Raw genomic sequence first — 23411 nt, 5'->3', positions numbered from 1 at the left:
GCGACGGTGATAGAAACGTTATCAGAATATCAGAAGCGAGCCGGTTCTACAAGTCGGATTCAAACCTCACAGATCAATAACTCACAAACTCTCTGCTGCTGCAGCCAGAGACACCCAGCCTCCTCTGATCTGGACTATAACACTGGGGACACTGGTACCACTGGGAACAGTGGGAACACCGATACCACTGGGAACACTGGGAGCACTGGGGACACTGGTACCACTGGTACCACTGGGGACACTGGTACCACTGGGGACACTGGGAACACTGGTACCACTGGTAACACTGGGAACACTGGGAGCACTGGGAACACTGGTACCACTGGGAACACTGGTACCACTGGGGACACTGGGAACAGTGGGAACACTGGTACCACTGGGGACACTGGGAACAGTGGGAACACTGGTACCACTGGGAACACTGGTACCACTGGGAACACTGGTACCACTGGTACCACTGGCAACACTGGGGACACTGGGAACAGTGGGAACACTGATACCACTGATACCACTGGGGACACTGGTACCACTGGTAACACTGGTATCACTGGTACCACTGGGAACACTGGTACCACTGGTACCACTGGTATCACTGGGAACACTGGGAACACTGGTACCACTGGTACCACTGGTATCACTGGGAACACTGGTAACACTGGTATCACTGGTACCACTGGGAACACTGGGAACACTGGTAACACTGGTATCACTGGTATCACTGGTACCACTGGGAACACTGGGAACACTGGGAACACTGGTACCACTGGTAACACTGGTAACACTGGTATCACTGGTACCACTGGGAACACTGGTACCACTGGTACCACTGGTAACACTGGTATCACTGGGAACACTGGTAACACTGGTATCACTGGTACCACTGGGAACACTGGGAACACTGGTAACACTGGTATCACTGGTACCACTGGTACCACTGGGAACACTGGTACCACTGGTACCACTGGTACCACTGGGGACACTGGTAACACTGGGGACACTGGTACCAGTGGTCTGGGGTGCAGCTGGCTGTACAGTAACATATAAAGTGAAGCTGACCTGTTAACAGTCTCCTGCATTGACTGCTGATGTTGTAAAGTATCATCCTGCCATCTAGTGGTTGAACACTTTACTCCCAGTTTGCTCCCAGTTTGCTCCATTTAAAAACAGTGAAATCTCACTTCATACCACAGCTGTCAGAACATTAAACTGATCATCTGATCAATAATCTGACCGTCGAGTCGCCGTCAGAGCTGAAAAAAAAGAACCGGATCGAGGATTTGAAGGATCACGACGCTCGAAAAGTCCCAAAACAAACAAACATTAAATAATAAATAATAAACATGAAACAATAACAGTTTGAGCTTATTAAACTTGGTGTGAGTGTGGACTTTAACCGATACGTTAAATGATTGATAACACGGTTGTGTTTGGACGTTGAGTGTTTCAGCAGCTTGTACGTGTAGTTTTAATGTGACTCTTCTGACGACTACTTTGACTTGTGTCACTAGAACGTGACGGAGACGGATTAACAGCGGCGGTCACCCTGCGCTTGGCGAGCTCCTCCATCTTGTCCACGTTGGCCTGCAGTCTCTTCCTCTCCTGCTCCAGCTCTCTGACTCTCTTCTGCAGCTTCATGAACAGACTGATGTCCATCGCCGCCTTCTCCACTCCCATCTCCTGCAAGACAGGAAGACAGGCGGTTAACCCTCCACGCTGTCTGCTGCCGCCGCCGCTGCTCCGTCCGTCTGCGCTCGTCTCCGGGCTCTGACTCACCTCCACCAGCTGGATGGAGTCCTCGGTGTCTCCCACCTCCGACGTGGAGATGGACGGGTAGTTAGAGTCCGACTCCAGGCTGCTCTGATTGGACGGGTTCCTCCTGTGACCCGGGTGGAACTGGAGGATGATGGGAGGAAGACGGTTACTTCATATACAGACTAAAAACATCAAGATGAGCTCATTTTTCAAGCTTAGAGTTGAAGTTGAGAGTTATGAGCTCGTATGAGCTTCATTACAACCTGTTTTATTGAGGCTTGTTGTATCTAGCAGTTAACTGCTGAGCGTCAACTGTCTGCAGGAGGTGAGAACTTCTCCCAGGACAACATTTAATAACATTTAATAACATTTAACAACATTTAATAACATTTAATAACATTTAATAACATTAATAACATTAATAAGTGTAATGAGGATAACAGTGAGACCTTGGACAGAGACACTTCCTCCTTCAGGTTGTCGTATCTCTGCTCCAGTCTGGAAAACTCTTTGAGCAGATTCTGGTAACGTTGCCGCTCCGCATCCAGCTCCGACTGCAGAGACACCTCTCTCTGAGACACGCTGCTGTCATCCTCTGGAACACGCACACATGCACGCACGCACACGCACAGACACGCACGCACACACATGGACACACACACGCACGGACACGCACGCACGCACACACACACATGCACGCACAGACACGCATACACACACACATGCACACACGCACGCACGCACGCACACACGGACACACACACGCATGCACATGCACGCACACACACACACACACACGCACACACACACGCACGCACACACACACACACACACACGCACGCACACACATACACACACAATAATCAGTCACCAGCAGGATGTGGCAGTATGACAAACAGCAGTTCTGTATATTATTATATCAGCAGGTTGAACATACAGTGTGATAATTGTCTAATAATAATAATAATAATAATAATAATAATAATAATAATAATAATAATGATAATAACCTTCGAGGCGGTGTGATACGTATAAAGTCAAGAGGAAGACGTGAGTTCACTCAGAATGGTGAAAACTGACGTGAAGACGCGTCTGTGCGACTTTAATGTTTCAGTCTGAGTGAAACATTTTTGCTTCATGAGAGGAGCGAGAGGAGAAATGACTGAAGTTTGTGTCAGAAGCTGAACTGATTGATCAGTCTGATCAATAATCAGCTCCTGAACGTCATTAGAAGCTCTGTCAGTAACTGTTAACTGTGAAATATATTGATATTATATCGTTATGGTGATATGAGACGAGATGTCAGACTGTTGCAGCTGCTTTTATCCACATTACTGATGATCATTTATCAACATCTCTACAGTATTGATCGAGGTATTTATTACCTGTTATGATGATGTAACGTCTGTTTCTCTGTTTGTGAAACTGTTGTTGTTGTTTTGAAGCTGACTGACTGAACGTCACTGTGTTTGTGTGTTAATGAGATTAAAACTAACCAACTGTTGGTGTTTTAGTTGTTTACAGTGATTAAACACAAACGATGCAGCAGTCACACTGGTGAAAGTGATGTGAGGAGAAACTGTGCTCTGTGTTGTGTCTGAATGGTGAACAGTATATATATATATATATATATATATGTATATGTGTGTGTGTTTACTGTGTATAACAGACAGACTGGTGCGTTCAGGGACACGTGGAGACGTGTTGTTTCCTGTTGCAGACAGACGACTTCCTGGTGTTTCTCTCAGCTCACCTTCCAGACTCTTTGAGTGCTGAAGAAGCTTTTGGTTCATTTCTTCCTTCTCACTCTTCAGCAGACAGTTTTCTCTCTCCAGCTCCTCCACCCTCTGAAACCAGGACCAATCATCAATCACACTATTGATCATATAGAAGAATAAAACACTGATACAGAGTTAAAATAATCTGATTATCATATTAATTGTATTTACACGATATGTAACGTAAATAAACAACGTTTCTGTCAGACCTGCTGATATTGATCTGCAGTCAGGACTGTGACCTTGTGACCTTTGAAGGTTTATTCAGACATGAGGCCGACGTGTTAAAGGACCAGTTCACCATGTTTCCAGTGAGTCTTAAACCAACAGTCAGTGTGTTTCTTATTTTTAGTGCCAAAGTTCCTCTTTTTGTTTCTATACTTCCACCTGCAGCTCAACAGGGAAACACAAAGAAGCTTCACACAGACGTTTAAATGCATTGAAAGCACATTTGAAGGATCTTTTAATATCCAGTATGAACAGGAGGGATGATTACAGACACCTGACTGCTGGTTTAACTGGTAAAATTGTGAACCTGTGCTTTAAATTAAGCTGCAGACGAACCTGAAGCCGATCTGAAGCAGACAAAGACCAGACAGACCACATGAAAACTGTTTCCACCAATTGGTGCGACTGAAGTTCTGCCAGCTGTCATGTGTTCTGGTACCAAAACAAACCAGATGTTCCTACTTTAGTTGTTTATATGCAGCGTCGTTTGTGATGAAAAGCAGTAAAAAAAAGCAGAGAGTTGGTGTTACGATGAGTGAAGATGAAGATCTTTGTTCTCTTTACAGCTCACAACACACAACCTTTCTTCTTCTGTGGTGTATTTATCGGTACGTCTCCCTCAGGTGACACACAAGTGACGTCATCAGTCACAAATATCAAACGTGTTTATAAAAGCTGTTAATGTGAATGAATCTTTATGATCCTATCAGCTGACTGGTGGATGTTTGTTTCCATCCGCTGCTCTTATGTGAATATTAACTTATTCTCCAACTGGTGCCATGAAACCGCTGCAGAAGAAGAAGACACAACCACATGACGTATATCACTCTGAGTGATGTCATTAATCACTTCATGTTTCCTGACGACAGCAAACACACTGAAAACTAATGTCACCGTCATATTGGACACCTGCGGGCAGCAACTCTCAGACCTTCTATTTATTTGAGGGAAGTGATTTCTTGATAAACAGGAAACCAGATCTGACCTGCTGCAGACGCAGCTTCTCGCTGCCGTGCTCCTCCTGCAGCTTCTTGGCCTCCCGCAGCTCCTCTCTCGCCGTCTGCAGCTCGTCCTGCAGCGACGTCAGCTGACCTTCGTCCCGCCGACTGCGCAGATGCTCCAGCTGCTTCTGCAGCTTCGTCACCTCTGACCCCAAACTGCTGTTAGTCACCACCAGCTGCTCGTTCTGATGTCGCAGCTCTTTACTCTGAAACAGCACAGACACACTGTAGTCTAATAATACTCACACTGGCACGGCTCATAGTATCTCTGTGTACTTTACACTGTATATCTGTGTACTTTACAGAGTATCTCTGTGTACTTTACACTGTATCTCTGTGTACTTTACATTGTATATCTGTGTACTTTACACTGTATCTCTGTGTACTTTACACTGTATCTCTGTGTACTTTACACTGTATCTCTGTGTACTTTACACTGTATCTGTGTACTTTACACTGTATCTCTGTGTACTTTACAGAGTATATCTGTGTACTTTACACTGTATCTCTGTGTACTTTACACTGTATCTCTGTGTACTTTACACTGTATCTCTGTGTACTTTACACTGTATCTCTGTGTACTTTACACTGTATATCTGTGTACTTTACACTGTATCTCTGTGTACTTTACAGAGTATCTCTGTGTACTTTACACTGTATCTCTGTGTACTTTACAGAGTATATCTGTGTACTTTACACTGTATCTCTGTGTACTTTACACTGTATCTCTGTGTACTTTACACTGTATCTCTGTGTACTTTACAGAGTATATCTGTGTACTTTACACTGTATCTCTGTGTACTTTACACTGTATCTCTGTGTACTTTACACTGTATCTCTGTGTACTTTACACTGTATCTCTGTGTACTTTACACTGTATATCTGTGTACTTTACACTGTATCTCTGTGTACTTTACAGAGTATCTCTGTGTACTTTACACTGTATCTCTGTGTACTTTACAGAGTATATCTGTGTACTTTACACTGTATCTCTGTGTACTTTACACTGTATCTCTGTGTACTTTACACTGTATCTCTGTGTACTTTACAGAGTATATCTGTGTACTTTACACTGTATCTCTGTGTACTTTACACTGTATCTCTGTGTACTTTACACTGTATCTCTGTGTACTTTACACTGTATCTCTGTGTATTATCACTACACAGTATTACAGTATCTGTGTATTATCAGTACACAGTATTACAGTATCTGTGTATTATCAGTACACAGTATTGCAGTAGTATTGCAGTATTATTGCAGTAGTATTGCAGTATTATTGCAGTATTATTGCAGTATTATTACAGTATTACTGCAGTATTATTGCAGTATTACTGCAGTATTATTGCAGTATCATTGCAGTATCATTGCAGTAGTATTGCAGTAGTATTACAGTATTACTGCAGTATTATTGCAGTAGTATTGCAGTAGTATTACAGTATTACTGCAGTAGTATTGCAGTAGTATTGCAGTAGTACTGCAGTAGTATTGCAGTATTACTGCAGTATTATTGCAGTATTATTACAGTATTATTACAGTATTATTGCAGTATTACTGCAGTATTATCACCTGGTCGTCCATCTTCCTCTGCAGCTGGACGATCTTGTTCTCCATGCCCGTGTTGAGTTTCTTCAGGTGTTCTGCAGAACGAGCTTCGATCTTCAGCTGTTTGAGTTGTCGTTTCGCTCGCAGGCGTCTGTAGGCGCACTGGATGGTGACGGCGGCGTCGCGCGCCCGTCTGAACTTCCTCCTCTGCAGCCAGCCGCGGACGCTCCTCTGGATGATCATGGCCTTGTGGTGCAGGAGGAACTGCGGAGGAAGAGAATCGGGACTGAGGAGGCATTCAGAGAGTCACCTGATCACATTCCTCCACTAACTGGAAACACTTTGTCTCCAATTCAGTCGTCACGTCAACAACAACACGACCAGGATAACAGAGAGAGAGAGAGAGTCTCTGCACACACGACTGAAGCACACGCAGAAACACCTTCAATCTAAGAGTCAAGAGGTCAAAGACTGTCTGTCACATCTAAACAACCTGATGTTTGTTTCCTTCCAGCTCAGTTTAAGTGCATGATTGTTTTTTTAGCATATTTAAAAGTCAACATTTAGTTCAGTTTTGTCAAGTTTGCATTTATATAACGACCAGCAGCAGTGCAGAAGCTGTTTATCCACTTTACATCTGACTAATTACTGGAAATCCTCATTAACTAATTAACTAATTAACTTCAACTGCTTAGAAACTGCTTGAATATATATATATATATATATATATATATATATATATATATATATATATATATATATATATATATATATATATATATATATGAGCTCCAGCTGCAGATGTGACCTGGTTGAGAGTCACTGGTGCGTTTCTGATTGCTGTGGAGCTGAACTGGGAGCTGTGGAGCTGAACTGGTTTTGTTCGGTACCTCCTGGTAGATCCTGCGGGTGAACATCCCTCTGGTGAACGCCTGGATGGTGATCACAGCCTGTCTCACTCTCAGATAGGCCCGACGAGTCTGAACCATACGATACTGTTTCTGACAGACGAGGGCGGCTCGCGTCAGACGCAGCTGCTCGGCGAACCTGAAGAAGAAGAAGAAGAAGAAGAAGAAGAAACGGCGTTTAATCACATGGAGAGGAAGAGGAGGAGGAAGAGGAGGATGGAGGTGGTGACTCACCTGCGAGCCAGGTATCCTCGGCCGTATCTCTGCAGCGTGACGGCAGACTTGCGGATCTTGCGGTAGCGGACTCTCTGCAGCCAGCCTCGCACCGTCTTCTGGATCTTTATGCAGGCGGCGCGGAACTTATCGGCCCGCAGCTTCTCCAGGTACGCTACCTGACCCGCTCGGAAGAAGATCTTCGTCTTCCCGAACTGGAACATGTCTGAATCCTGAGATAAACAACGAGGGAAGATCGATGTTTTAAACAAACACTTGTTCTTCTTCTTCTTCTCTTGGTCGTGTTCCTGAAGCTTTAGTGAATCTCTCACCTTCACCAGAGTCTCCAGCAGGTTTTTACAGGCCAGCTTCTTGTCTGCTGACGTTATGTCCGACTTCTTCATCAACACTCGATACCTGCTGAAGAAGTCTGGATACGTCCACCTGACACACAACAGAACACAACAGAACACAACTAAACACAACTGAACACATTAACCTCATAAACAATAAACAATAACACCTGAAAGACCAACATGCTGTTAACACACCTGCAGGTCAGGTATGTGTGAGTGTGTGTGTGTGAGTGTGTGTGTGAGTGTGTGTGTGTGTGAGTGTGTGTGTGCGTGAGTGTGTGTGTGCATGTGTGTGTGTGTGTGTGCATGTGTGAGTGTGTGTGCATGTGTGAGTGTGTGTGTGTGAGTGTGTGTGTGTGTGCATGTGTGAGTGTGTGTGTGCATGTGTGAGTGTGTGTGTGCGTGAGTGTGTGTGTGTGTGTGTGTGTGTGTGTGCATGTGTGAGTGTGTGTGTGTGCATGTGTGAGTGTGTGTGTGTGCATGTGTGAGTGTGTGTGTGCGTGAGTGTGTGTGTGCATGTGTGTGTGCATGTGTGAGTGTGTTTGTGTGTGTGCGTGAGTGTGCACCTGGAGGCCTCAGAATAATGTAAGAACGAGACAATAATAATAATAACAACTATTTCAACTGATTCATGTGGAGCTGCGACTAATGATTATTATCAATTAATCTGTTGATTATTTTCTTTGATTAATTGATTAGTTATTTGTAAATAAAATGTCAGAAAATGGTGAAAAAATATTGATCAGCAGATTTAAGAAGCTGAAAAAAAAATACTCCAAACTATGAATAGATTATCAAAACAGCTGGTGATTGATTTAAAAGTTGTCAACTAATCAATGAATCAGCTGATCGTTGCAGCCGGAGATTCAGATCATGTTAAAGTTATTTTTCAAACTTCAATAATTAATATTCTGTCCTGAAGTTTTCTGTTTTCTATCACACTTATAGATCAAACTATCAGATCCAGTTATTAAAATGATCAATCCATCGACTACTCTGATAACTGAGTGTTTATTGATTACGTAATGAAGAAGAGAAGCAGCTGATCCAGTGAGAATAGTCTGACACTCTGCTGTCATTATTACGTAACACACAGACTTTCTCACACTGTTCACACTGACTCCTGTTATTAGATTTCATGGGAAGTGGTGACTGTGTGTCGTCCTGTGAGGCCTCCAGGAAACATTCAACTGTTTCTATCACAGCACAGACGATGAGGATGATGATGATGATGATGATGATGATGATGATGATGCTGCTGTTAGAGAGCAACATGAAGAACTTCACTGATCCTGAAGCAAAAACACAGACGAGCTGCAGTCGTCTGATTTACATCATTACATAACGCAGACGGAGGAATGAGGTCATCAGGAAGAGGAGGAGGAAGAGGAGGAGGAGGAGGAAGAGGAGGAAGAGGAGGAGGAGGAGGAGGAGGAGGAGGAGGAAGAGGAGGAGGAAGAGGAGGAGGAAGAGGAGGAGGAAGAGGAGGAAGAGGAGGAGGAGGAGGAGGAGGAGGAGGAGGAAGAGGAGGAGGAAGAGGAAGAGGAAGAGGAGGAGGAAGAGGAGGAGGAAGAGGAGGAAGAGGAGGAGGAAGAGGAGGAGGATACAAACAAGAAGAAGAAGAAGTAGTAGTAGTAGTATTACTATATTATTATGTAATAGTATTAGTAGTAATAGTAGTAGTAATAGTAGTATCAGCAGTACTACAGGACTGACCTGGACGGGTATCAGCAGTAGTATTAATAGTAGTATTAGTAGTAGTACTAGTAGTACTAGTACTACAGACCCACCTGGACGGGTATCAGCAGTAGTATTAACAGTAGTATTAATAGTAGTACTAGTAGTACTAGTACTACAGACCCACCTGGACGGGTACCAGCAGTAGTATTAACAGTAGTATTAATAGTAGTACTAGTAGTACTAGTACTACAGACCCACCTGGACGGGTACCAGCAGTAGTATTAATAGTAGTATTAGTAGTATTAGTAGTAGTATTAGTAGTACTCGTAGTACTACAGGACCCACCTGGACGGGTACCAGCAGTAGTATTAATAGTAGTATTAGTAGTATTAGTAGTATTAGTAGTACTACTAGTACTACAGGACCCACCTGGACGGGTACCAGCAGTAGTATTAACAGTAGTATTAATAGTAGTATTAGTAGTACTAGTAGTACTACGGGACCCACCTGGACGGGTACCCGGCGGCGCTGATCCGGATGGTCTCCAGGACTCCGCAGGCTCGAAGCTGCTGAACTGCTCGACTGGAGTCAAACCTGCACAAACGACATCAGCAGACTGTTGAAAGGCAGGTTTGTCACGTGGAGGCGTCCGGCGTGAACGCCCCCCCCCCCCCCCCCCCCCGTCATACCTCATCTTCTTCTTCTTGTGAACGCCCCCCCCCCCCCCCCCGTCATATACCTCATCTTCTTCTTCTTGGGCATCGCACACACACAGAAGCTCCAGGACCGACGTTGTCACCTAGTGAGCCGGTTACAGCTGACTGATGGATTCTGTCCGCTGGCTGCTGAGAGCCACTACAACATGTGACCTGACGTCTCTGATTCAATCTTACGGGCCTGAAGAGGCTCTTTTATAAACACACAGACAAACAACACAGAGATCTCCTCCCAGGAAACGATGAAGAGTTCTCATCATCATCATCAGAGAGTTTAAATCATCGTGCAGCTCTAAATCACCACTTCTCACCAGCGTGTCACGTTAACTCGTTTGAGTCACATGACTCTTGTAAAACAGAGTCACGCAGCTCTGACAACACAGTTAATGAGACATTCACATGTTTTATATTTCTGTCCTTCAGCTGTTTACTTTATTCACCAGTAAAAACATCCTTTTACTGGTGAAACAGTCAGCAGAGAGAAGCAGCTTCCAGTCTGCTGCTGTTGGTTACTGTGTTACTATAAATAAAAGTTATCAATCAATCAATCACTCCATCAGTTTCATCTGTTTGTGTAAAGAGACTCTGAGCTGCTTTTAATGTTCAGAGTTTAAACGGTGATTAAAGTCTCAGCTGATCAGACGTTTAAACATTGATGCTCGATGATAATTTGAGCTCATCTGTCGTTAATAAACGACACTGTGAAGCTGCTGATATACATAAATATATTGTGTTAGGAGTAAAGGGGGCGGGGTTTATAGTTCCTCTTTCTTCCTTTCCCTTTCCTAAACTGGACTGGTTTTCATTGAGAAGATAACAAGGGGGTGTGGTTAAGCTGCGGGTTGATAAAAGGACGTCACGGTGGGGTGGAGTAACGTGTTGAGGCTCAGCTGGGAAAGCACGAACATTGAAAGTGATATGAGTTGAGTTAAAGCCCAGAGAGACGTCCCTTTTAGAAGCGTTCGAGACCTTACAGCTTCACACCTTTCCTGCACCCGGACCCTTGAGTAAAACCAGTTTGGTTCTTCGGGGACCCATCCCCCCCCCCCAACCACCAAAAACTGAACTGAACCGCCAGAAGGAGCTCGCGGCTCACGAGAGCAACACCCAGCACTGGCGAGGCCGAGTCGGAGGGACTTGAAATGCTGGTCGGCGTGGAAACCCGATAAGGTAACCCACCTCCAGACTGTCTGTCTCTAACACTGGAAACCAGTCCGTCCTCCTCTGTGTTCTCCCACGTTTTCTCCTTTTCTACACCCTCCAGGTTAGGACTAGTATTGGTGCTTAATACTGAATCCTCTAGACTTGACTAGTCCGTAACAATTTATACTATCTGTGATCGTTACCAGCAGCTGTGGAGCCGACGTCCTTCCTCACACACTCGCTTGTACTTTGTGTTTTTCTCCACCAGAGGGCAGATTAACCATCAGAACATGAACAGTAACATGGTTCATCGTTGTGACTCTGCTGCTGAAACTGCATCTCATAAACTCATGATTATCAGCGAGTCCAGCTGACGTTAATATGATGTTCAAACATGCAGAAACCTTCCTGCTAGTTGATGTTAACTTCAGTAACAATAACTGTGACTATATGTTCATATAATATCTTTCATGAAGACTAAAACACTTTAATCTGCGTTCTTTCATCATAAAAACTTCTTCAGTTCTGGTTCTTTAACCCTAAAACAGTTTGACTCTAATTCTTTCAGTCGTGATGAGAACCAGAGTCCAACTCATCCAATGACGTCCAACTAAAGACGGAGCAGAGACGTGTTTCAACTCTTTATATTTATAACTGTAGAGGATGAAAAGGCTCATTATGTCTCATTTCATTCATAATAATAATAATCCTGGAGAGAGAGTGAGATGTTTCCCAGGAAATCATTTGAACTGTTGATAGAAAGACGAGCAGAGACTCACGAGAAGGCCTCCTTCAGGTCGTTGGGTTTGATGCAGCGGACGTAGTGAGGCGTGGTGGCGTTCAGCGTCTCCATGAGAAGATGCAGAGAGCTGCGGAACTGAACCAACACAAACGTGAGTTAATAACAGCAGGAAGTGTGACGTCAACGAGTCCTGCAGAAGAAGAAGAAGAAGAGCCGCCGCCACCGCTGCCACCGCTCACCTGGAGTCCCACAGTCTTCCTGTGCTCCTTGTTGGGAGCTTTGGGAAGCGACTTCGCCGGTCGGACGTTCACTCTGGACGTCTTCGATGACGAAGTGACGTCGTCCTTCTCGTGAAACAGATCTGCGACGAGCTGAAACTGAGAGGAAGACGAGCCGTTACTCACAGATTCACGTTGATTAAAGGATCGACGTCAGTCTCATGAGCTGGACGACAATAACCCACCACCATAACCCCCCCCCCCCCCGCCGGAGGGAGTCGGGATCAGTTTCAGCCTGTTTGAACAGAAGCGGAGCTGAAATCTGATTCCTTTTTCCCGTCTTTGTTTTTTGGAAACGTTCCCAAAGGTCTCAGTAAAAGTGACGCATATATAAGATTTTTATGGGGCTCCTCCCCCTCTTTAACCCTCTGACTGGAAACACATACTGGAAATAATGGGAGGAGTAGAATAACTCAGACTCTAAGCAGTGTTTCTTTTACTGATTGTCTCAAACTCATCTGTTCTAAATATAAAAGTATTGACAACAACAACAACAACAACAACAACAGCGTGTGCGTCCCTACAGCGCTGTTTTGATGAAGATCTGTGTATGTGTTTTGTTTCCATGGCAACAATATCCTGACAACATCTCTCCAGTCTGTTGTATGATAAACTATCATCACTGCTTTGCTTCTTATTATCTATGTGTTATTGTTCAGCTACGTCTTCTGTCTTTGATCCATCTCACATATGATTGGCTGCTTGAGGAGGAGCAACGGCGTCGATGCCAGACGACTTTCTGAAGAGTTCACAGATTTTCACCAGGAAGCGCTCGGTGCACCTCGGCCTCATGTTCTTCCTCACAAAAGGTTAAATTTCCTCTTTATACATTCACATTCACTGTTAGTTTGAGTGTAAACATGAGACCTGACTCTGGTAAACTGAACGACTGTTGTTGTTGTTGTTGTTGTTGTTTACGTCTTACCTGACTGGCCTTCAGGATGTTGATCTGCTCCTCGTACACGGTGTCTCTGTTCTTCTCCAGGAAACCTTCACAGTGATATTCCACCTGTGCAGGAAACAGTGATCAGTGACCTGCAGCAGCGAGAGTCTAGAGCTGCGTCATCTGAGTTCACATTTATTCAGACAGTCTGTCTGAACGGGCTGCTGACGACCAGCTGCAGCCTCTTATAGACCTTTATTCTGACATCATAATAATAATAATAATAATAATAATAATAATATCTCAGAAAGTCTAAAGTTCCTCTATGAGCTGTGTGTCTCTGCTGCAGCGCCCCCCTACTGGCCGTGTCTTTAGAGGACCAGCATGCACCTGGTTCAGGAAGATTTCCTGAGCAGGTCAATCAGTGTTTAACTAAGTGTATCCAAACATAATCAAAATAAAGCTGTATTACAGCTGCTACTGGCTGTTACTGGCTGTTACTGGCTGTTACTGGCTGTTACTGGCTGTTACTGGCTGCTACTGGCTGCTACTGGCTGTTACTGACTGTTACTGGCTGCTACTGGCTGCTACTGGCTGTTACTGGCTGTTACTGGCTGCTACTGGCTGTTACTGGCTGCTACTGGCTGCTACTGGCTGTTACTGGCTGTTACTGGCTGCTACTGGCTGTTACTGGTTGTTACTGGCTGCTACTGGCTGCTACTGGCTGCTACTGGCTGTTACTGGCTGCTACTGGCTGCTACTGGCTGTTACTGGCTGCTACTGGCTGCTACTGGCTGTTACTGGCTGTTACTGGCTGTTACTGGCTGTTACTGGCTGTTACTGGCTGTTACTGGCTGTTACTGGCTAAAACAAGAGATAAATGAACAATGAACACAGAGACTCAGGATTCAAACTGGGAAAATGTATTTTTCATTTGATGGGGCCTTTAACCACAACACTGTTATCTTTGAGATTTGCATACCAGCTGCTGTAAACATCTGCTCAGGGACAGCGTGACATCAGCTACTGTAGCTGGAATAATGTCACATGACACCTCTCATGTGATCACGGAGCTCTGCATGTGCGTGAGCGTGTGTGTGTGCGCGTGTGTGTGCGTGTGAGTGTGTGCGCGTGCATGTGCGTGTGTGTGCGTGTGTGTGCGTGCGTGCGTGCGTGTGTGCGTGTGTATGAGTGTGTGCGTGCGTATGTGTGCGTGCATGTGTGTGCGTGTGTGTGCGTGCGTGTGTGTGTGAGTGTGTGTGTATGTGTGTGTGTGTGTGTGTGTGTGTGTGTGTGTGTGTGTGTGTGTGTGTGTGTGTATGTGTGTGTGTGTGCGTGTGTGTCACCTTATCAGCAAAGTGATTGATGATGAAGGAGATGTTGGACATGCGAGGTTTCTGGAAGTGGACGCTGCTCGAGTGCTGCTTGTAGAGCTTCTGGGCCCAGTTCTGGTCCATCCCCTTCGGCACCTGAAGCAGAACAGGAAGTAGATTATATATGTTTCTATATAATTATATATTATATAACAGGTGAAATTAAACTTTCATTCAGGCCACCTGTGCTCTGAATAACTCATATCTGTTTAGTTCAAAGACAGAGACATGAATAAATCATCAGTTCAGAGACAAACAGAAACAGAAACACGCTGAGCTCAGCAGAGTTTCATCTGCATGTATGAAGGTTTTATTGTATTATTATTATCATTCAAGTAGTTTTATTGAATCTTTGTCTTTATAATCTATTATCATCTTTGTCACTGTGTTTTAATTGTGGTTTTAATCCTGCACATTTATCACCTGTTGAGGATTTTTATCTGCGTTCAACTTGTATGAAATGTTCTATACTGATAAAGTTTGAACCTAGTTGTGATGTCATAACTCCTGCAGCTGCTTCTGAGTGTTAAACTTCAGAGAAACTTCAGCAGACTTTGAGAGAATCTATTAAAGATCAACAGAAACACTTTATAATTTATATCATCATATATGTAAACCTGTTTGTGTCTGATAAACTGAATCATTACAGAAAAAAACAACCCAAATATTTCAGAGATTTATCAGAGTTCTGACAGCAGCGTCAGATGGATCCGCCTCCTCGCTGCATCTTCAGTCTTACTTTACACTCTTCGTCCAGCAGGTCCAGGATGCCGAGTCGAGCCTCGATCAGGTCGATGCAGGGCTGGTTGTCGTAGAAGTCGATCAGAGTCCAGGGGATCTGCTCCTTCATGTACTCCTCCTGCTCCAGCTTAAACACATGCTGCAAACACAACAACAACACCACCGTTACTACTCACCTGATGACATCCAATACCTTTAAAATCATATCATTATTTATTAAGAACATGAATTTATTGACATTTATTTCACATATTTGTCTGGTTTATAATTCACAGTCTCATCATTAATCAGTATTAATGTGACCTGGACCCTGATGAGTGGATGAATTTCCTTTTAAATAAAGTTTCAGTGTTTCTCAGACTCGTTTGTTTCCTCCTAATAAAACATCTAACAGCTGATTCATTCGTATTAAAGGATTTTAAATCTTGTTAACATTAATGTTTACTGGCTCACAGTCTTCTTCTTCTTCTTCTTCTCTGGTTTTGTTTCTGCACATTACAGCCGTCTGTAGATCAGTGTGAGAAACCATTTATCACATCGGTCCAGTGTGTTTCTGTGTTAACGCTTCGTAGCTACAAGAAGAGACGATTGTTCTCTAAACTCTTCTTCTCTCTTCGTAGTGAGTGAAGCTCCTGCAGCTTCCTGCACTGTCGCATCGTCTCACTGTAGTTTAAACGAGCACAACGTCTCCCGACAGGAAACAGCTGATCTTCAGCACCTTTAAATACTTTTTAAGACCTTTCAAGGACTTTAAAGACGTGCAGACACACGGTTCACGTGTCATTAAAGACATGAAACAAAGCTCACGGAGTTGAACTGCTGCTGAAGCTTCTCGTTGGCGTAGTTGATGCAGAACTGCTCGAAACTGTTCACCTCGAAGGTCTCAAACCTGCAGACGTGGACAGGAGAGAAGATCTCATCATTCTCATCCAAATGAAAACATTCAGAAGACGGTTTTAACCCCGACGTGCTCCGTACCCGTAGATGTCCAGGACTCCGATGAAGGAGTGCTGTTTGGAGGACGTCTGCAGGGACTTGTTGATGTGCTCCACGATCCAGTCGAACATGCGGGCGTAGATGTGTTTGGCCAGAGCGTCGCGGGCGTTGGCCGCCTGCTTGCTCGACATGTTCTTGACGTACGTCTCGGACGCGGTGACCAACTTCCTGTGACAGAGCCAGTGCTCCATCTGCTGTAGCTCCACCCCCAGCAGCCGGCAGAAGTGCTTCAGGTGGAGGTCGTCTCTCTGCAACACAAAACAGCATGACGACGTTAACGACGATGGTGAGGATGGTGAGGAGGGTGAGGATGGTGGTGATGGTGACGATGGTGAGGATGGTGATGATGGTGAGGATAGTGATGATGGTGATGATGGTGAGGATAGTGAGGATGGTGAGGATGGTGAGGATAGTGAGGATGGTGGTGATAGTGAGGAGGGTGAGGATGGTGGTGATAGTGAGGATGGTGGTGATAGTGAGGATGGTGATGATGGTGAGGATGGTGAGGATGGTGGTGATGGTGAGGATAGTGATGATGGTGATGATGGTGAGGATAGTGAGGATGGTGATGATGGTGAGGATAGTGAGGATGGTGAGGATGGTGAGGATAGTGAGGATGGTGAGGATGGTGAGGATGGTGAGGATGGTGATGATGGTGATGATGGTGATGATGGTGAGGATGGTGAGGATGGTGAAGATGGTGAGGATAGTGAGGATGGTGATGATGGTGAGAAGGGTGAGGATGGTGAGGATAGTGAGGATGGTGATGATGGTGAGGATGGTGATGATGGTGAGGATGGTGATGATGGTGAGGATAGTGGTGATAGTGAGGATGGTGAGGATGGTGGTGATGGTGAGGATGGCGAGGAGGGTGAGGAGGGTGGTGATAGTGAGGATGGTGAGGATGGTGAGGATGTCAGGACGTACCGAGATGCGGCAGGACTCTCCGTCTCTCTCGGAGCAGATCTGTACGTTGCCCAGATGGAGGATGGATGCTATTACTTTGAAAATGCTGCTCTGACTGCTGTCCTTTATACCTGCAGGTCACAGATAACAGACATGTTATCAACAACATTTACACGTCGTACCTGCAGAAATCTGACATATCAAACATTCTAGTTATCAATCATTCAGATTGTTTCCACTCAGACGACTCTATAAACCGTCTGGTCTGAGCTCGGTGAGTTTTCCCTCCTCACCCAGCAGAGTGAAGGCCTCTCTGGTCTTCTGAAAGTCTTCGGCGTCGTTCACTCCCTCGATGAAGATGTTCTCCCCTAAAGACGTGTAGGTGAAATCTTCTGCGCTGGCTGGAGGACAAACAGGAGAACCAATCAGATTCACATTCACTGCTGCTCGTGTAAGAAACACTCGTACAGACGGATGTGTTCTTTAGCGGCGTGTACGAGTTATTAAACACAACTTGTTTCTCATTTTCCATATCTGGAATTCTCTTTAGGAATCTGAATGAATCTGCAGATTAAATATGTTCATTTTAATATGTGCAGGTCACACATTGAAGTGTTGTGACATCTTCTACAGTTCACTAGTTGAACATCCTCCGTTCTAGCAGTGTGACATCATCACCTGCAGCTCAGTCACCTCTACCTGAGTTCTTCTTTTCACTCTTTGGGAACGTTTTTGTGAATGAAACTCGCCCACAAACACGTCGGAACAGGTCGACTTATACGGATATTTATCGATGATGCTGATGATGATGCTCGTGAACAGCTGACCTTCATCAATCAGGCTGAAACCAGATTCACACGTCTGTGACGTTCAGAGAGTTTATTGGATTGTACTCGTACGAACGCAGAGAAAAGACCCCAAACAGAAACATTCAGTGGATCCTGAGGTTCAGATGTGTGAAGAGAAGGGACGATGAGACTCACTGAGGCTGAGGTCGTTGAACTCTGGCAGAGTGGACGAAGCACACAGCTGGTAGAATATGTGGTAATTCCTCTCGTCTTCAGCCTGTCGAACAAACGGCAACAATCAAACACATTTAGAAAACGTGACATCGCTGAGCTGCAGCTCACTAATATTTTCATTGATTAGTCTGTCAGTTATTTTCAATTCAGAAACCAGGAAATATTCACAGTTAAGAAGCTGAATCAGAGAATTTTTGCATTTTGTTTCTTAAAAAAATGACTTAAAACTAATTGATTATCATCCAGTTGGAAATTAATTTTCCGTTGATCGACTAATGGATTAAATTGAGCGATGGTTGCAGCTCTAGACGTCACGCTGACCTGAAAAACAACCCGAGACTTCTCCAGCAGGTACGTGCGCATGTTGGCCCCGATGATGTGATAGTGTCGACTGAAGACGATCTGGATGTATTTCCCGAAGCGGCTGCTGTTGTCGTTTCGAGTGGTTTTAGCGTTTCCGATCGCCTGGAGGACACGGAGAGAAAATAATCAATATCGTTTCACATGTTAGTGAGTTAGAGCTGCATCAAAGCAACTTATATTAATCCCCAAAACGTCAAACTGACCTCCATGATGGGGCTGGAGGCAAGAACTTTCTCCTCCACGTTAGTGTCGTTAGCTGAGCCGCCCACCGTGGCGAAGAAACGCATGGCGTACTTGGCAGAAACCGTCTTTCCTGCTCCAGACTCTCCGCTCACTATGATGGACTGATTCCTCTCATCTCTGCAGAGAAACCACAGAGGAAGAGAGGTTCACCTTCTCATTTTATTTACCTTTATTTATTTATTTATTTATTTAACATCGCTGCGTAATAAACGTTGCTGTGAACGCACCACAGCTTTTCATCTGTAGAAGGATGTTATGAAGTCAGACTGAAGGTTTAAAATGACAAAGTTATTAATAATAATAAGAGAATATTAATGTTAGTAAAACATATCATACAGGACGTTACACTGCATGATCAGCTGCTGATCAATAATCACAATACAAGACACACACACACACACACACACACACAGTACAGACACACACACACACACACACAGTACACACACACATACACGACTCTACTTTATTAGACATGTTTATATGATAAACTCATTAAAGCTACAACAGAGTTTAAGAATAAAAAGATTTCTAGAATAAAGTCAAATTGTTTACAGAAATAAATTGTAAGAAAATGTTTTCCAGATAATAATTATATAAGATAATAAGTATAAATAAGTATAAATAAGTATAAATAATTATATAAGAAGAATGTGGCGTTGAGTCTTAATAAGTTGTAATTTTAAGAAAAGTTGTAATAAATAAAGTAATAATATTTCAAGACAAGGTCATAATATTACATCATGAATAAAGTGATATAAAGTTTAAAAAGTTGCAAAATTTTGACATAAAATAACGAGTAGACGAGAGATTTTACGAGTAATAAGTAATGTTGTGAATAAAAAGTTGTAGTATATCATAACCATCACCTGAATATTTACAGTAAAGGTCATAATATTACTAAAAACTTGTAATATTTCATGAATGTAGTGATAATATTACATGAAAATATTATTAAGTTATAATTTTAACAAAAAGTAATACAATGTCTTTAATACAGTTATAATATTATGAGGAAAAGTTGTCTTTATTTTTGAATAAGACAAAAATAAAAATATATAATAAAAATAATATTTCAAGAAAAATCATAATTTTACAAAAAAGTAATCATATGTTGTGAAATAAGTTGCGACATTTTTAGATAAAAGTCATAATATCATAAGACAAAAGATAAAATATTTAGAGAAGAAAGTCGTAGTGTTTTGATATAATAGTACAGAGAAAAAGTCATAAAAAGAAGTAAATAAAGATACAAGAAAGGTTGTAATATTGTGAAACAGTGATATTATTTCAGGAATAAACAAGAAAAGCTACTCTGACAACTAAATGTTGTGTTACTGTTGCTCTCGTCTGTTATTATGACTGAGTATTAAAATCTCTAAATATTCAAACTTTATTCAGATGATGAGATTATAACAGCGGCTCTAAAACTCCATCATAAATAAACTATAAAGTCCATAAATATATTATAACAACCAGGACTGTAAACTAAAGGATTTAACAACAGGAACCAAGGATGCACTTTAATATTTAATATGAATAATGAAACTATAGATGTGTGTGATGGAACCTGTTTAAATATTGCTGCTTCATTCTGCACTGATGTGAAGAATCTAACATTAATACGGTGTTAATCCAGCAGCTGGAGCAGCGAGTCGTGATGTTCAGACTGTAATTACAAGTGAAATCAGATAAAGGATGAAGAAGGTTTCACATGAACACTGTAATTATCCACCTCCACCAGCTACAGAAATATCACAGGAAACATTTACCTTCTCCAGCAGGATTCATACCGTATATATTCAGCTCAGTGCAGTGACCCCGTCACTTATTAATGCTGTGAGTCTGAAGTCACACGTAAACTACAGACTGCAGTCATGTTGTTATTGTTGTACTGTTGTTGAGCTCAGTACTGACCGCAGTACTGACTGACTGACCTGGCCATCTGCTTGTACGCTTCCTCTGCCACAGCGAATATGTGAGGGTCCATGTCGCCCATGTTCTGCCCGGTGTAGGCGTTGATCACCTCCTCGCCATAAATCTGCAGCTGCTCATACGGGTTGATGGCGACCAGCACGATCCCTGAACACAGATCAGAAATACACCAACAGTCACAACAACACACTGACTGACTGCAGTACTGACTGACTGACTGACTAAAGTACTGACTGACTGACTGACTAACTGCAGTACTGACTGACTGCAGTACTGACTGACTGACTGACTGCAGTACTGACTGACTGACTGACTGACTGACTGACTGTAGGACTGACTGACTGCCTGACTAACTGCAGTACTGACTAACTGCAGTACTGACTGACTGCAGTACTGACTGACTGACTGACTGACTGCAGTACTGACTGACTGCAGTACTGACTGACTGACTGACTAAAGTACTGACTGACTGACTGACTAACTGCAGTACTGACTGGCTGACTGACTGACTGTAGGACTGACTGACTGCCTGACTGCAGTACTGACTGACTGCAGTACTGACTGACTGCAGTACTGACTGACTGACTGACTGCAGTACTGACTGACTGCAGTACTGACTGACTGACTGACTGCAGTACTGACTGACTGCAGTACTGACTGACTGACTGCAGTACTAACTGACTGACTTCAGTACTGACTGACTGACTGTAGTATTGACTGACTGACTGCAGTACTGACTGACTGACTGCAGTACTAACTGACTGACTTCAGTACTGACTGGCTGACTGTAGTATTGACTGACTGACTGCAGTACTGACTAACTGCAGTACTGACTGACTACAGTACTGACTGACTGACTTCAGTACTGACTGACTGTAGTACTGACTGACTGACTGACTGCAGTACTGACTGACTGACTACAGTACTGACTGACTGCAGTACTGACTGACTGACTGACTGCAGTACTGACTGACTGACTACAGTACTGACTGACTGCAGTACTGACTGACTGACTGACTAACTGCAGTACTGACTGACTGACTAACTGCAGTACTGACTGACTGCAGTACTGACTGACTGACTGACTAACTGCAGTACTGACTGACTGCAGTACTGACTGACTGACTGACTAACTGCAGTACTGACTAACTGCAGTACTGACTGACTGCAGTACTGACTGACTGCAGTACTGACTGACTGACTGACTAACTGCAGTACTGACTGACTGCAGTACTGACCGCAGTAGGTGTAGATGTTGTTGGACTCCAGGAAGCGAACTCGGAGGTTGTGCAGGACGGCCGGTTCATGCAGGTAGCTGAGAGCTGTGAGGTCGTTCTCTCCCACCAGGATGTCGGGGTTACGGAGGAACGGCAGAGGGTTACTCTTCTGACCCACGGGGTACTCCAGAGGCTGAGACAGGACACAACACACCGTCAGTACACAACAACACACCGTCAGTACACAACAACACACCGTCAGTACACAACAACACACCGTCAGTACACAACAACACACCGTCAGTACACAACACACCGTCAGTACACAACAACACACCGTCAGCACACAACAACACACCGTCAGCACACAACACACCGTCAGTACACAACACACCGTCAGTACACAACAACACACCGTCAGCACACAACACACCGTCAGTACACAACAACACACCGTCAGTACACAACAACACACTGTCAGTACACAACACACCGTCAGTACACAACAACACACCGTCAGTACACAACAACACACTGTCAGTACACAACACACCGTCAGTACACAACACACCGTCAGCACACAACAACACACCGTCAGTACACAACAACACACCGTCAGCACACAACAACACACTGTCAGTACACAACAACACACCGTCAGTACACAACAACACACTGTCAGTACACAACACACCGTCAGTACACAACACACCGTCAGTACACAACACACCGTCAGTACACAACACACCGTCAGCACACAACAACACACCGTCAGTACACAACACACCGTCAGTACACAACACACCGTCAGTACACAACAACACACCGTCAGTACACAACAACACACCGTCAGTACACAACAACACACCGTCAGGTGGATGGTTTATCCGCTGTTCACTTCCCGTTTCCAACCGCGAGTCGGAACAGTTTTTAAAAAACATAACTATGATTGTTGTGGTGTTTACTGTTGCCATGGTGACGAAGGTTGCCTAACTTTAAGGACGTAGTAACTTTAAACAACATTTCAAATGATCATTTTAACCCAAACCTCACCAGACCTTAACCACAGTGTTGTCACATCATAAAACATTATTGTTTAACAGTGATGTTTCTGAGTCTCGACATGCTGCATGAAAGATACTTCAAACTAAAACACATCAGTCTGAAAGTCCGGCTGAATGTCACCAAAACAAATGGAAAGTCTGTGTCCATGTACACAAATCTATAGATTCAATCTTTATCTCACAAACTGCCATGACACCGAGTTGTTGTTTTCAGTGTTTTTGATGTATAATTCCTCAAAATCATAATAGTTCATCAATAACATTTAATGCAAATTGCAAAAACTGACAATAGACACAGAGATTAATATGTTCTGACATGAACGTCTTTTT

The 23411-nt window shown here is 43.7% G+C and overlaps 1 protein-coding gene across 5 annotated transcripts in view; it reads right to left on the bottom strand.

Moving 5' to 3' along the window:
* The window catches only part of myo5b (myosin VB), a 57933-nt gene that overhangs the window by 14209 nt on the left and 20313 nt on the right, over positions 1-23411 (bottom strand). For all 5 annotated transcript variants that reach the window (XR_006398758.1, XM_044333096.1, XM_044333097.1 and 2 more), the window contains exons 3-26: positions 22039-22210; positions 20803-20947; positions 18826-18982; positions 18581-18724; positions 18221-18302; positions 17531-17638; positions 17259-17368; positions 16314-16579; positions 16143-16224; positions 15334-15474; positions 14568-14690; positions 13264-13347; positions 12300-12437; positions 12098-12195; positions 9967-10053; positions 7756-7867; positions 7445-7656; positions 7193-7349; positions 6327-6566; positions 4744-4965; positions 3506-3599; positions 2202-2347; positions 1774-1893; positions 1543-1677 (exon numbers count right to left, since the gene is read on the bottom strand). Coding sequence is in view for 4 of the 5 variants with exons in the window: in XM_044333096.1 (XP_044189031.1) it covers positions 1543-1677; positions 1774-1893; positions 2202-2347; positions 3506-3599; positions 4744-4965; positions 6327-6566; positions 7193-7349; positions 7445-7656; positions 7756-7867; positions 9967-10053; positions 12098-12195; positions 12300-12437; positions 13264-13347; positions 14568-14690; positions 15334-15474; positions 16143-16224; positions 16314-16579; positions 17259-17368; positions 17531-17638; positions 18221-18302; positions 18581-18724; positions 18826-18982; positions 20803-20947; positions 22039-22210 (3375 nt within the window). In the remaining variant the exon portion in view is untranslated. The remainder of the gene's footprint in view (positions 1-1542; positions 1678-1773; positions 1894-2201; positions 2348-3505; positions 3600-4743; positions 4966-6326; positions 6567-7192; positions 7350-7444; positions 7657-7755; positions 7868-9966; positions 10054-12097; positions 12196-12299; positions 12438-13263; positions 13348-14567; positions 14691-15333; positions 15475-16142; positions 16225-16313; positions 16580-17258; positions 17369-17530; positions 17639-18220; positions 18303-18580; positions 18725-18825; positions 18983-20802; positions 20948-22038; positions 22211-23411) is intronic.

Source organism: Thunnus albacares, chromosome 18, assembly GCF_914725855.1.
Source record: "Thunnus albacares chromosome 18, fThuAlb1.1, whole genome shotgun sequence".
NCBI classification, from domain to species: Eukaryota; Metazoa; Chordata; class Actinopteri; order Scombriformes; family Scombridae; genus Thunnus; species Thunnus albacares.
This window is presented reverse-complemented; position numbering and strand designations above follow the sequence as displayed.